The sequence below is a fragment of the Centropristis striata genome, chromosome 2, assembly GCF_030273125.1.
Source record: "Centropristis striata isolate RG_2023a ecotype Rhode Island chromosome 2, C.striata_1.0, whole genome shotgun sequence".
NCBI lineage: Eukaryota > Metazoa > Chordata > Actinopteri > Perciformes > Serranidae > Centropristis > Centropristis striata.
Genome location: NC_081518.1, coordinates 22766801 through 22782004, shown reverse-complemented (window position 1 = coordinate 22782004; position 15204 = coordinate 22766801). Strand labels below are relative to the sequence as shown.

At 40.5% G+C, this 15204-nt stretch overlaps 1 protein-coding gene across 2 annotated transcripts in view; it reads left to right on the top strand.

Moving 5' to 3' along the window:
• Positions 1–15204, top strand: part of pacsin3 (protein kinase C and casein kinase substrate in neurons 3) — a 33096-nt gene that overhangs the window by 5792 nt on the left and 12100 nt on the right. For both annotated transcript variants that reach the window (XM_059346974.1, XM_059346966.1), the window contains 6 exons: positions 7294–7394; positions 8913–9069; positions 10530–10765; positions 11048–11203; positions 12944–13119; positions 14775–14895. In XM_059346974.1, coding sequence (XP_059202957.1) covers positions 7341–7394; positions 8913–9069; positions 10530–10765; positions 11048–11203; positions 12944–13119; positions 14775–14895 — 900 coding nt within the window. In that variant the 5' untranslated portion in view covers positions 7294–7340. The remainder of the gene's footprint in view (positions 1–7293; positions 7395–8912; positions 9070–10529; positions 10766–11047; positions 11204–12943; positions 13120–14774; positions 14896–15204) is intronic.

Sequence of the window (15204 nt, the reverse complement as noted above, 5' to 3'; positions counted from 1 at the left end):
TGCTAAAGCTGTCAAATACCTGTGATGGAATGGACTGATGGAAGTATGTGATTTGCCCCTGAAATGCAGTGAAGCATCAGTATACAGTGGCTTAAATAAAGTACCTCATCCATGACATCCAAGACATCCATGAAGCTATTTTCTGCCTGCAGTTGTTACCAGCTACTTTTAATCCTATCGGTATCTCGGGTTGTTGATTTAGTCGATTTTTATCTTTCTGTTGCCTCACAGAGCCAGATGATATCTGTGAAATTTATGCTTTGACATGAGATTGAGCCTGACCAGATATGAGCCAGATAAACCCGTCAAGAAAGAGGATTTTCTGGCCAATTTCATGATTCAGTCACCACCTATCAAAACACATGAACAGGGAACTCGGTGTTATTATGTGATTTTGTCACATTTAGACAGAGCCAGTCTGCTTCACCCTGTTTCCAGTCTTTCTGCTCAGCTTACTCTCTGTAGCTTTTTTTTTTTTTTTTTAAAGATATTTTTTTGCCATTTTCAATTTTCAACCTTTATTGATAGTGAGAAACAGAGTGAAAGGGGGGAGACAGAGGGGAAGACATGCGGGAAAGGGCTCCGAGTCGGATTCGAACCCGGGCTTCGCTTTCATCATGTAACTATTGGCAAGAAAGCGAATAAAAGCATTTCGCAAAATGTAAAACAATTCTTTTAAACGTCAGTTAGGCTTCTGCAGGACATTATTTTAGACTGGAAGTTTCTCAGTATTTACAGGCAGCAGTTGAGATGCTGAGAGTTCAAGGTGTTAATGGATGACTTTTTATTTCACCTGCTGGCTTTTAATGTGTGCAAACAAAAATGAGACCCTTTGAGAGTCGGAACTGATCCGATTTCAGATTTGTTTGGGCATAATGTTGCATTTTTGTGTCACTTTTTATTGCTTTGTGATATTGTAGTGAGTATATTGTTGTTTGGGTGCATATTTATTCTGGAGAGGGTACCTGTTGTCTGATTTGAAGCTGCTGGGTGTGACCATGGGAAGTCTTCTTCCTTCTTCCTTTCTCATTGTCTTCACTCCTCACGCAGCATGTGTGTGCTCACTTGTGACGACACTGAGAGGAGCTGTGAGAATCAAGTCCTCCTGTTGGCATTTTAGTGGAGCTTCAGTTATGGCCGAGCCACACACACACTCTGCGGTGGGTTGTAACATGGAAACAAGGCTAATAAAACAGCTTGAGGGCAAGCTCATCCAAGAAGTGATTCACTCTGAAACACACTACTTTTACAAACTTCTGACTTACCTTAGTTGCCATTTGCAGTGACAGATAGTTCAGTATGGTGGTGGCTTTTGAAACACATCATGATGTTGTTTATTTTTGCCCGCTGCAATCTGCAGACATGGTTATCATTTTCTTTCTTTAAACAGAGTCTCTCATTTGGGAAAGAGACGCAGCAGTGCTCTGGCACACAGCTGTGTCTCAGGCTCTGATATACGGCCAGCTGTTGGCACAGAAACTGCATCTGGAGCAAAAAAAGTATCTCAAAAAGGCTTCTGTTTATAGTTTGAAGCCTCCGGGCCCTGATGTGTACCTACAGTACATACTCTCACAGACCCTGCTGGAATGCAGGCGTAGCAGAGGAGCTTACAGACTAAGACTCGTACAGGCCTCCTCGTGCTCCAGAAGCATATAGACCCGACCCGCCTGCAGGGAAACTGTTGGTGTACATTAATCAGATTAATGACCGTGAGTTTTTCCAGTGGAGCTTATAAGGTCTGGACCTGCCTCTCTCAATCGTCACCCTCTCAGCTGGTCTCTCCCCTCCTCCTCCTCCTCCTCCTCCTCCTCCTCCTCCTCCTCCTCCTCCTCCTCCTCTTCACGGGCCTGACCCATTTCTCTATAAACAAACAACCAGAGTCCTCCTTCTGTCTCTCTCTCTTCTGCAAGCCTGTATAAGATGCAGAAAACTCCAAATTGTGTTTTTAATGAAATGATTTATAGAATTGCATACCCCAGATCTTTTTTTTTGCACTTCTGAACTGAGAGAAAAGTTTAACAAAGACATGAATAGTGAAATAAATTGTACTTTGATTTGAATGGAAAGTGTTAAATGTCATTTAATTGACAGGAGATTCTAGCCAATGCTGTTGTATTTATTAACAGAGATAGTGTGGTTTCTACTGCTGATTTGTAACTGTAAAGTTTAAAAAAAAAAGCTTTTTGCAAGCAGAATCTTTATGCAAAAACACAAGAGTGTTGCCTCCTCTCTGGTAGACATGGGGTGCTATAGCAACCCGTAGACATGCTTAAACCTAATGTTTTTAGCCAACTAGAAGGTTTTATTTTTAGTGTTTCAGCCCTTGATTGTATATTGTGTGGCTGATAGTTTTCTCCTCTGGTATGATGTTTTGTGTACTTTCTCTGTCTTTTGTGAAAACTTTCCTTCTGCAGCCTTTAAAGGTGGTTGAGGAGGTTTGTATCTTATTGGCAGGACTTCTTAGTAGTTCTGAGTAAATGTTTGCTACTCAAAAGACAGATTTCTGGTGGAGTATTTCTCTGAAATTCAACTTTACAAGATAAGGTGACAGGTGTTTAAGTGTTGGTGAGACAGCCACACCTCTGTACATGAGTACAAAGAGAAGGGAATGTGAGGGATTCAGTTTAATGTAATTTGATATCAGATTAATTTATTTGGCTGTATCTCTATTAAGTGCACATGTTTCATTTATCTGAGCCTGACAAACCAGCTCCACATGTCCTTTAAGCTGTTTTGTGTCACAGAAACCACATGAGAAGACCTCCTCCTCCTGATTCTCACTGCCCCACTGTGTCTCTGCAGCTTGTAAACTTCCGTCCCTATCTCACATTTCTTTTCCACACAGAGCAACCCTTGGCTCATCCCGAGTTGAGCTTGTGTTCTCCTTATCCCTCGCAGGCTTCGCTCTCTCCTTCCTCTCGCCTTTCAATGTTCCTTCCATCACTTCTGCCCTTTTTCAACACTCCTCCTGTTCTCTGTCGGTCAGGCCTGACCGTCGTTTGGATCAAGGACCAACCTGTACTTTCAGATAGTTAATGGATTAAATAAGAATGAAACCAGTGCAAACGTATTTATTTATTTTTAATGACGCAAACATTCTTGGGACAAAAACAGAACTGTAGTGACAATTTCCAAAGCATATGTTATTAAAATCATAAGTTGTAACATGAAAACAAGGCTTATGAAACAACTTGTGGGCCTCAGTCAGCATTTCAAGTGTTTTTTCAAATCTAGAATCCAAACAGTACGTTATGTTTATATCTCAGGGCAGACGTGACTTATAACCTCGGTGGTTGAAAACCTGGAGTGCAGATGCTTAACCCTCTGAACCCAGAGCACTTTCAGGGCATTACATTTCACTCACTGTGGCATTGTTTTTCTCTGCAATATATATATAACCCTGTACCTCTATGGAAACAGCACAATCATGGGAAGAAGTAGGGAGAACCTGCAGTTCAGTCCAAGTTGAGCTGAGTTTTCAGTCATGTGACTATTGGAACATTTGCACTGAGGAGCGCAGAATTAAATGTTTTTTAGAAGATCTGGTTAGTGCAAATGGTTTGATTTGGTGAAATTTTCAATAAGACATGTAGAATAATAAGTGATAAGTGATTTTGATTAAATATCACTATTTAAAGCTCAGATTTGGTTGTTTTCCTAGAGGGAAGCATTCGTCACACACAATTTATTAACGGAGCGTTGGAAATTTTAAAATCTGACAGTAATGTATGTTTTTACAGTTTTTAGCAGTGATAAATGGTGTCATTTTGGTTATTTTTTCTCTTTTTGTTTGTAGGAGTCTGCATTTTTTTATGCACGATTTAAACAAATGAGAGGATGGATGGAGCCACTTTATCTGTGTAGATAACAATCACCCCGGTAGGATCGTCACATTGGTGCTTATGTTTCACACACACTCTCCTGCTCCTCTCTGTCCTCTGACCACACTGTCCACCAGCAAGTCCCTGACCACCAAGATGGTCTGTAGTTGTGGGCTGTGTGTGTGTGTGTGTGTGTGTGTGTGTGTGTGTGTGTGTGTGTGTGTGCGTGTGTGTGTGTGCGTGTGTGTGTGTGCGTGTGTGCGTGTGTGTGTGTGCGTGTGTGTGTGGTTACACTGAGGGGACTGAACCCAAGTTCATGATCAGTGATGAAGGAATGTAAACACAAACAGAGCCATGGGAGTGATGCCGGTTGTTTTATGAGCTCTCCACTAAAACCAAACACAGTTTTCAACTGACCAGCTGTTCACATTGATTCTCCTCAAACCTGCTTTCTGCTAAACATCAGCATGCTGGCATTGCCATTTTTTAAGGCATGTTATACTTATTTTTGTTCAGATTACTGTAGTTTTTAACAATGAGGCAGCTCTTCTAATACAGTTCTGTTTGTGTTTGAGTGTTGTTTAATTGTGGCAGTTTTCAGTGAGAGAACTTGTTGCATGAATCAGTTTGTGGTGAGTTGTAGCTCTCTGTGGACTTCTATTAATTTCAATTATTTTGTCAGTTGCACTCCTTCAGTAGGTATACAGTTAATACCAGTGCAAGCAGCCAAACCCACTCTCTTTCAATGAGCCACACCCTGATACTCACACACACACACACACACACACACACACACACACACACTTATGTCCTGTAGGATATAGGAGCAGTAATTAGCGATTCATGGCGAAGTCAGTTTTCTCACACTCACTCATGTTCCAGCATGCTGGTGGCAGATACCTCTGCTGCTGTAATACTTACATTTACCTGTGACACACACACACACACACACACACACACACACACACACACACTCGGCCGCCCTTCTGTTGCCTCCACCTGTGCTGTACAGTCTCTGCAGGGTGGAGAGACAATTAGAGCTCAGCTGTCTGAAGGAGATTAGCTGCACTGTCTGAAAGGTGTGATGTTGTGCTGTTGAATGTCAGCGTTGGTTAATCTTGAACACAGTTTGTCTCCTCAGCCACACACACACACACACACACACACACACACACCAGACACACCTACATATACACATTGAACCTGATCTCTAACATTCAAGCCTCTTCTTGGTGTTAGCATGTAGCAGCAGTGAGTGCAGCTCCTTCTTCTCTGCTGCAGCCTTATAATCTGTGCTTACTGTAGAGTTTATTTAGACTCACTCCCACATTGTTCCCTGCAGAGCTCACCAAGGCTACTGTTGTACGCTGCATCTAATTTACCACCAGCTTGGCTGCTCCCACTGCACATCTATATCCACATGCTGTTATTTTGAGAGTCAACTAGTCATTTACAGTGAGAGGAGGAGGAAGAATAAACGGGAACATCTCACAGTCGTGTCGAGTTGAGCCTTGTTGTTGGAGAGCGAGTGATAAAAGAGTTACATTTAAATATAGTTTACATTGTTTGATGCTCTTCTCATAAATTAATTAAAATGATTCACAGCCTTAAATCCCATCATGTAAATGGAAGCGTTCAGTCGCAAAAAGAGCCATCAACACGATTTATTTTATCAGACGCCACAGGTGGAGTAGAGTCATACTGTTGAATTTTTTGTTGGCATCTCTGCATACTGAACTGCAGATTCTGTCAAATACTCTGCACTCGATTTGACCACACCACAGACTGTGGGAGCTGGAACTGTCACATTGAATTGAAGTGAGGAAAACCACACAAAGTATTTTTTTCCAGATCTGTGTACAAAAATGATCATATGTATGTAGTGTTTGATTGAAGTTTTGATACTGCTTGGTTCAAGGGGCAGATCCCCAGCTCTACAGTAAACATGGATGTAAACAATGTTGAATACTTTATAAATCAGTGTAATAAATGTTTTATAGCGAAGAAAATGCGTTCCACACATTTGTTAGACACAATGAGCCTCATGCATGAAATGTTAGAATATACAAATTTGATCATTAATGGTTTGTTCGTAGGTAAGATAAAAACATTTAAGAGGGCCCTAGACCACATGTCATTTCTGTGTGTTATTATTTTGTGAAAAGTGGAAGCTGTGTTGAAGAATCTGTAATTTCTTCAGTTTGTTTGTCGCTTTTTTTCTCTCTTTTTGCTGGTCTTCTGTGACATTTTCTTTAGTTTTTCTTTCTTTTCTTTATTTGGAGCTTAACATTACCTGTCAGTGGCTTGTTGGGTTGTGGTTTCTTTGCACAGGGCGCTAAAGTCTGCTGCTATTTTATCGGTTTATTAGGAGGGGTTCCTTGTGCTAATTGCAAATTGCCTGGTATGCACGTCCACTTTAGGATTGCAACATTCTCTGGTGGGTAAGAACAGATTTTGCTGTTTGCTGTGCTGTTTTTGAATCCCACATAGGATTTTCTTATTCTTCTCTTAAGCACAAAACAAGAAAGATGAGAAAACATTCATGCAAGATCCCGATTGGGTTCTGGTGTCTTTTTAAGGTTTCAGTAAGGTGTCGATCTTGTTCCTCCTTTTGGCAGTTTGAGTCTTTGTTGAACATAAAGAGGCAGAGACTGTTAGTAACTATTTGTATCTGTGAGTTGTTATCAGAGATCATCCTGTACAAATGTTTGTGCACCTCTTCTGGTGAATGACATCCATTGTGGATGAACTGGACTCAGTGAAACAGATTCCTGCCTCAGTGATAGAGCGGATGTGTGTGTGTGCGTGTGTGTGGCAGGGCAGGGCATCAGTGTTTGTTGGACACACACAGTCCGGTTGTGTATAGAGGAAAATTGGGCAGCTACGTGGAGAAAACAGCCCTGTTGGCAGAAAGCGGGGCAGACTCTGCAGACTGCAGTTTTCTGTTTGCACTGACTGAGAGCTGCAGTCTGCAGAGTCTGAGGATAAAACTGTAATCATGCGTACAGTACATCCATGGCACAAGGAGGTCACAAGTTTGATGCTCGAAACAGAAACAGTCTTTAAGGAAAATCAAAAAGTTCGTTTTTTTCATCTTATCTCATCTGTTTTTTTCCACAGTGAAGTGTAGTTGTAGTCCTGTCCATGCTACACACACAGAAATGCAGCAGACATTCAGATATTTAAATTGGAATAGAAACAATAAAAGGCAATAAAAGTAGTATCAGGTTAGTTTGCATTGGGGCCTTTTCAACTGGACTTAACTGTGTAAAAGTTGAAATAAATGTAAAAGGAGATGTCAATTTTCCTCCCCTCATATAAAATAGTGTGATATTTCAACCCATTTCAAATCAGATTTGTCAACCAGTAGCTGGGCTGATTTTCTACCGTGTAAAACCTGAAACCAGCTGCATGTATTAAATGCCATTCTCTCTCTCCGTCTTTCTCTTTCTCTCTCTCTGTCTCTCTGCAGTTTTTTTTCTAGCCGCCATCATTCCGTGCTGTAAGGCCGACCCCAAAATGTCTTCCAACGGAGACCTCAGCGACCTGGGGAGCTCCGACAGCTTCTGGGAGGTACAGTGGAAACACACACCACACTCATTTCTGACATTAACAGAAAACTCAAGCGGAAAAAACAATTATTAGATTGGACTGGAAGAGCTTGCTCACACATTATTGGCTGCATTTATATAGCAGTTTAATCCACATTTCACCTCTCATTCTCAAACACACACACACACACACACACACACACTAACAACAGCGAGCTACCATGTGGTGCCAACTATGGAAACCTTAATAGTCGTATTAAGAAAATATAACCCTAATAAATAAATATATATAGAATAACATTTTTTATATATTCATATATGTAAATAATAATATAGTTTAAAATTAATTTAAAATGCGATAATAAATACATATTTTTAAAAAAGGATTGTAAATCAATAGATAAAAAGATTAATATATATTTATATATGTAAATAATATATTTAAAAATAAATACAAAAAAATATTTTAAAATGCAATAATAAATACATTCTTTAAAAAATGTATGACAATAAACAGTTAAAAATAGATAATTAGAAAAAAGAATACATATCTATTATCTAAATTATATATTTAAAAATACCTACAATAAAAGTAATTTAGTTTAAAGTTAATTGAAAAAAAATGCAATGATAAGTACATTCAATTAATTTTAAATGGATAAATAGATTAATAAATAAAATGTAAATGAAATAGACAAGTAAATAAATAGAGGATTTAATACAAAGGAAAATTATATCAATGAATTAATGTAAAAAATATATTATACATAAAATATTATTTTTGGAGTTTCTTGCATTTCAGGCCATATTAAATAACAAATTAATTAATTAAGTTTGGATTTTGGCAGCTTCTGTCCTCCATAGCTAACCTGCCAACATACTGGGAGCAATTTTGGGTTTAGCATCTTGCCCAAGGACACTTCACATGTGGGCAGGAGGAACTGCGGAAAATCAACCACCAGGCCTGTGATTAGTGGACGCCCCGCTCTATCTGCTGAGCCGCAGCTTTCCAAAAACACTTAGTGACTTACTTAACAAACGGCAAGGATTATGATCTCTGTTCTTAATGATTTAACCAGATCACAAACAGGATCAGTCAATAAAACTCTAGATGTATTTTCTCCTGCTCTGGAAACCTGGACAATTATTGTTTTCCGTACTCGATGAGTTTATTGGAGCAGCTGAGAGGAGCAGCCGGAGGTGGTGTTTAGATAGAGACACAGACGCATAATGAGTCCCTGCTGACTGACTGCCGGCTTCACAGCCCTCCATCTGGAAAAACTACATACCTTCAACCTTCCACTCACTGCTCCGTCTGTCCTCGTTCACCCTTTTCATTTTGTCTCTATTTTCATCTTATGTACATCATCACAAGTCTGCTAAACATCCTGCTGTGTTAATATTTGGCCACACTAATATTGGCATGTTGGCAACACATGAGTCACTTTAATGCACAACAGTAGAAAATGATTGCAATGACTCACAACAGTTTAGACTCTTCACTATTTTGTGTGTTCACTGTAACTGTGTCTCTGTGCAGCCGGGAACCTACAAAAGGACGGTGAAGCGGATAGACGACGGCCACCGGCTGTGTAACGAGATGGTCAGCTGCTTCCAGGAGCGAGCCAAGATCGAGAAGAGTTACGCTCTGCAGCTGAGCAGCTGGGCCAAGAGGTGGAGGGGCGTCGTGGAGAAAGGTGAGTATAAACACTGATCATATGGGCTGCAGGATGCAGCAGAAGATAATATTTAATATTTTTACTTTTGGTTTGTTTTGGATCAGTACACTGTCAAGGTCTGCAGACAAGCCACTCAATCTGACTGCAAAGCTTCAGGTTTTGCTTCAACTAATCTATAAATTATTAACACAAGAAGCATTTTAATGGAGCTCAAAAAATATTTTAGGGAAAGACTTGAAGTTTTGAAACACTGATTTGTCCTGTAATCATCCAACACCTCTGGGATAAATACAGTATGTGTTAGATTTTTTGTGTTTATTATAACTTGAAATATGGCAAAATCATTTTACTTTTACCAAAATCACGAGCTGGTATGCATCACTTACTTCCACTTACTCAGTTGTAAGCTAAATTGATTCCTTCCTTTTAAAGGACGTGTATTTTGAAGCATTGACTGACAGACTCTTATTCCCTGAACCCCCACAACTTACTGGCAGGTTTGAAAGGCTTAGTTTTTGTTTAAAAAAATGTATTAAAATTCCCAATGGAGGTTTTCTAGGCAAGTCGAACTGGTTAGAGGCACAGAGGAAGACCCAGAACATGATGGAGAGATTATATCTCTCCTGGCCTGGGAATGCTTCAGAGTTCCCCAGGAAGAGCTGGAGATGTTGAATACTTTGCTTAGTCTGCTGCTAAGTGGATAAAATGGATAAATGGAGTAAAAAAAATCACCAAAATTGCAGCATTTTCACAGCCAGAAACTGTAAAAACAGGAATTCTTGGTGGATTTTCACATTTCTTATGGTCATGTGCAACAAATGCTTCAGTCAAGAAAAATAAAGTCTAAGCTTACAATTGTTATATTTCATCAAAGTCACTTTATTCTACATATCTCTTTAAACATTTTGAGAAAAATAAACATTTGCACATACCAGATCCTGTAAAAACAAAATTTAAAATTGCACTCCTCAGTGACACTGTGAAGCAATGAATAAACTGCAGACTCTTTACACAGAGCAGAGAGGAGAGGACAAGATTGGCATGGAAAATACAAATAGTTTAATATGTATATCATGTGGAGCCTGATATTTTCCAATATTGGTGACACTTGTGGGCGCTTGGTTAATTATGTTTTTATATAGTAAATTTTTACTACATTTTTATAAAATAATTTTTTTTGCAACTGTGTTATTCTGCACAAAATACATTTTAAGTTCTTCACACGTCTAGCCATGATTGTGGTGTTTCCAGAGGTTCGGCATTTATGTATTAAAAGTATGTATGAGTTGTTTGAGTATTAAAACCAGATCAGAATCTTCACCAGTCTAATTGAGCAAGTTAGTACACGATCTTGGCCAACGACTTGACAGTTGTACACACAAACAAACCATCCAACAAGGAAGTCGCTGTCTTATTTTGTTGTTTCAAGATAAATGTTGATGATTCAAGCGTCTCTTCCCCCTTCATTTGCTCCTCAGGTCCTCAGTATGGCACGCTGGAGAAAGCGTGGCACGCCTTTATGCAGGCAGCCGATCGGCTCAGCGAGCTGCATCTGGAGCTGCGGGATCGGCTGGCGAACGAGGACAACGAGAAGGTGCGCAACTGGCAGAAGGACGCCTACCACAAGCAGATGATGGGAGGCTTCAGGGAGACCAAGGACGCAGACGACGGCTTCCGCAAAGCACAGAAACCCTGGGTCCGCAAACTCAAAGAGGTGAGGGAAGTCTGAGAGGTCGACACAACCGGTTAACTTGTAAAGTCCTGCTTGAGTTATAGATGACAGAGGAGTTATATCTCCTTCACACTTTTACTCTAATACTGAAAAATTAACATTAGACTACTAAGAAGCAGTCTGTTTCCTCATTGACACTTTTCATTTACAAAGACAATGAGATGTGGGGAATGTAATGGGAGCTATATTGATTTCAGCAGCAAATCAAAGTGTATCATTGTGTATGAATGTGTGTGTGTGTGTGTGTGTGTTTGTGTGTTTTAGGTGGATGCCAGTAAGAAGAGCTACCATCAGGCCAGGAAGGAGGAGTGGACAGCAGTCACCAGGGAAACGCACGCCAAGGCTGACCCGACCAAGTCGCAGGAGGAAGTTCGTAAATTCTCGGCCCGAGCAGAGCGATGCAGCGAGGAGGCCGAGAAGGTACGAAACGCACGCACGCACGCACACGCACGCACTCACAAACACTCGTTCAGTCCCATGTGAAGCTCCACATTCTGGGTGTGTCAGTGAGTCCAGAAAAACATACCTGTGTGTGTTTTTGAGTTTCGAAACATGACCGGGCTTGTCTCCTCTGCTCTCTGCTCAGAGAAGAAACTCCAGGTCCTGTAGAGGGAAACGATCAATTGAAAAACAGGGAAACCCTGGGACAAAATACAGGACGAGGAAATGCAATCCAATATCATGACTCATTCATACAGTTGCGGGGGAAAATACCTGAAAGATCACCTAGACTAGTCACAAGCAGGCTGTATTCCAGCCACAAACATTAGAGAAGCAACCTGTGGATTGCTGTTGTCTCTGTCCAGAGGTGACCACAAAGCATTTTATTTTACAGTTGATTTGTTTATTTTCACCGATCATAACCAGAATGCATGTTAAGTTAGTTTAATTTTTTTTAATTGGTTATAAAAGCAAGAATATTGGGTATTTCTATATAGTCATTCTTCATGCCTGCCATGACGCCCCGGGGAAACTCCACGGACAATCCCAGATCTGGCTTTGCTGCCACCTTTGACCTTCTGTTGAAGCTGTTGTGGGAAGCTCAGAGCTCCATGCTATGCAACAGCCGAGGGATCTTCTGTGGCTGCAGAACCTAAAGCTCACAGCCGCAGCAGCTGGCGACCCAGGCCGTGTGCTGGGCCCACTGGAGAACTAGAACCAGGACTGAGCGAGGCAGACGGTCAGACCCTGCTGCAATAAAACGAGAGCTCTTCTAAATGGAGTCTGTCCACTAGGGCCACCAAAATCAACACAGTATGAAAGTTTGTACCTTTAAGTAACTTTCTGCTGTTATTCTTCCACATTAAAATATTTCCATTCCAAAGGGAAGCTTTTATGGTGAAACGGCTACGGCAGACTGTTACTGCCTATAAACGTCAGTAAAGAAGAAGAGTTTTCTCATTATATTAGTTTTAAAATATTGTAGGGAGGAATAGTAAAAGAAGAAGCCTTAATGCTGCAGATGACTGACTCTAAATGCGGTGAGTTTGAACCACCACACCTCCAACACGTCATCAAGGTAAACATCACCAGCGCTCCATCCTGTTGGATGGAAAACAGGACATGCTGTGTGTGTACAACAGATTACATTTGCTTGCAGTGAGGCATGTTAGAAGTGTCCCAATCTTCTGTTGTATCGTCTCCTGAACCAAACATGGTAACACAGAGCAGGTGTTGTTTATTCCCATGATGTGATAGTCAAGGATTTAATGATACCATATGCAAGAAGGGAATCACAGTATCTTAGAACCTAACAGTGTTACCAACTCCTTTTTCAATGAATGCAGCTAACATTAGTTTCAAAAGTCAATAAAACTCACCAAATGGTGTCTTTCACTCATGTTCATATTAGTCACTGTACGCCAAGCATTTTTTTAACTTGCAGGAGTTGAAACTGGAGTTTAAAATAAGAAAACTCATTGAAGTGAAAATGGGTCGAAATCAGTTTTTCATATTTTTATATTGAATACTTTCACATGTTTAGGAGCACATGCAAGTAAATGCTGCTGCTTTTCATATGAAACAGTGCATTTAGCAAAATATCTGAACTAAGTATCACAGTGAGGGAGTAATGACAGGGGCACATTTGATTCTCTTCGTCTTACTGAATGCAGTGTGATAAGGAGTTGCACAGTAGCTCAGTGTGTGTTTGTGTTGCAGTTGAAGGAGCGCTACTCGAAGGCCCTGGAGGAGCTGAACCGCTGTAACCCTCGCTACATGGAGGACATGGAGCAGGTGTTCGACCTCACCCAGGAGGCCGAGCGCAGGAGGCTGTGCTTCTTTAAAGACGTCCTGCTGGACATCCATAAACACCTCGACCTGTCCGCCAAAGACGGGTAGGACACACACATATACCTACATATACACACATGAGAGAAGTGATTGATGATCCATGACTCAGAATGAAGTCATACAGAACCGTCGAGGTTTAAACGTGTGTGTGTGTACACAGGAGTTAATAGAAAACTCTCTTTGTTGTCCATTAACTATTGACCTCTCATTTTTATTTAAACAAGCCACTGTTACCACGGCAACCACGATTGGTAAAGTCCAACAAGATCTTTGTCCAGATATTGAACAAAACCTTTCGTCTTTAACTCTGTGAGCAGGAAGGGAGAATTGACATCCAGTGACTTAATTCATATCTTTTTATTTGTCTTTTGTTCTGTAAAAGTTAACTTTACAGTAAGATGGTTCAGTGTACAAAATCAAAGTCAACAGTTGAAGTTAAAGTACAGAGCGACTGCTCAGAAAGACCACCTTACAGTGACCTCGGTCCAAATCAAATGTCCAGACTCACAGACTGAGCTCTCTTTCCCTGAAGTGAATGACTGTGCATGAGGGCACTGTACTGAGTGCTTTGCCAAGTTTTGGCTTGTGAGGGTAGATTCACGCTTTTGACAGTTAGCTGTTAAAGTAAACTGAGAAAGTCGGAAGAGTTCAGTTTTTATCAGCAGTACAAAGAGATTAAAACATGTTAATTACTTTACATAACACCTTAAGAAGTTAACTCTTTATGGTCTGTTAAAACAGGGGGCAATTACAGCATCAAAAAACAGTTTTAATGTACATATAGACAGTATAGTATTATGACAGACTTGGATAAACGTAAACCCGGTCTTTAAAAAGAAGCAGTATCTTCTTACATGAGTTTTTAAGTTTGAGAAGTTCCTCCAAAGTGAGATTTTATCTTCTCGGTTTATCTTGTTGTGCCATTTTAAAAACTGTTTGAGGCCTTAAGACTTACACTATGAAGAATTTCACAAGAAATGGTAAAGATTACATCATTTGTGTATACATGTTCGTTTTAAATGTGGATGACAAAAGAGGAGTTGTTATAGTATATTACTGATACAATAATATAAAAACGTCAGTAATTCATGGGATGCAGCTCAAAACGCAACAAAAAATTGAAAGAGTTAGAATTTTGTGGTCAAAATTGGTGGAATATTTCAGTGATTTTACAGGTTTACTCTTAGACTCGTGCTTGTACATGTGCTTGTCACTTTATTCTGGTGACAGAAATGTTGGACATACTGGACTTCATCTGTTTGAATGTGTTGAACAAACAGCCATCAGTCATGTTCCTGGATGTCGATGAATAGATGCAGGTTTTTTCTTTATATCATCGCTGAGTGTAAACAAACCACGACAGAGCTGATAATGCCGGCTAGAAAGAATGCACTTACAACAGTCTTATCTGGAATTACACCTTTTTAAATGGAGGCTTCAGGATTTTAAAGGCTCAGCCTGCAGAACACACAGTGTAATCAGTACATATAACTCTGAGTGCATGAGCACTGTAGTTTTGCCAAAATGAGAGATTTCCTGATGAGCATTTTGCAGTAAAAGAGACAGATATTTGTCTCAGGAGCTGGTAGTGAAAAAATGGAGCTAAGAGAATGAATATTGGACTTGCATCTTTAATAACTGAACATAGAGGAGGAGGAGTACAGTAGATGTGATGGCTGATAGTCTCTTTGTCCAACAGGTTCAAAAGTTTGTACCGGGACCTGGGTCAGACCATCCAAGCAGCCAATGACACGGAAGATCTGAGATGGTGGAGGAACACCCACGGACCGGGCATGAGCATGAACTGGCCACAGTTTGAGGTGCGCGCACGCACACACACACACACACACACACACACACACACACTCACACAGGCTAATTGAATTTCAGGGTTATTTACATAATCTCATTCATTCATTTTCATTCATTTCTTTTCAAACATCTTGATGGAAACAAGAGTCCAGTGCAGGACTGTAGCAGTTGTTCTGTGTATGTGTGTGTATGTGCGCGTGTGTGCTTGTGCTTGTGTCAGCGAGACAGACTGAATATTAAACAGGCTTGCAGTGAAAGCCTTGTTGTGTGACTGAGAGCTCTGAGTGGGGTCAGGAATGTCTGAACACACACACACA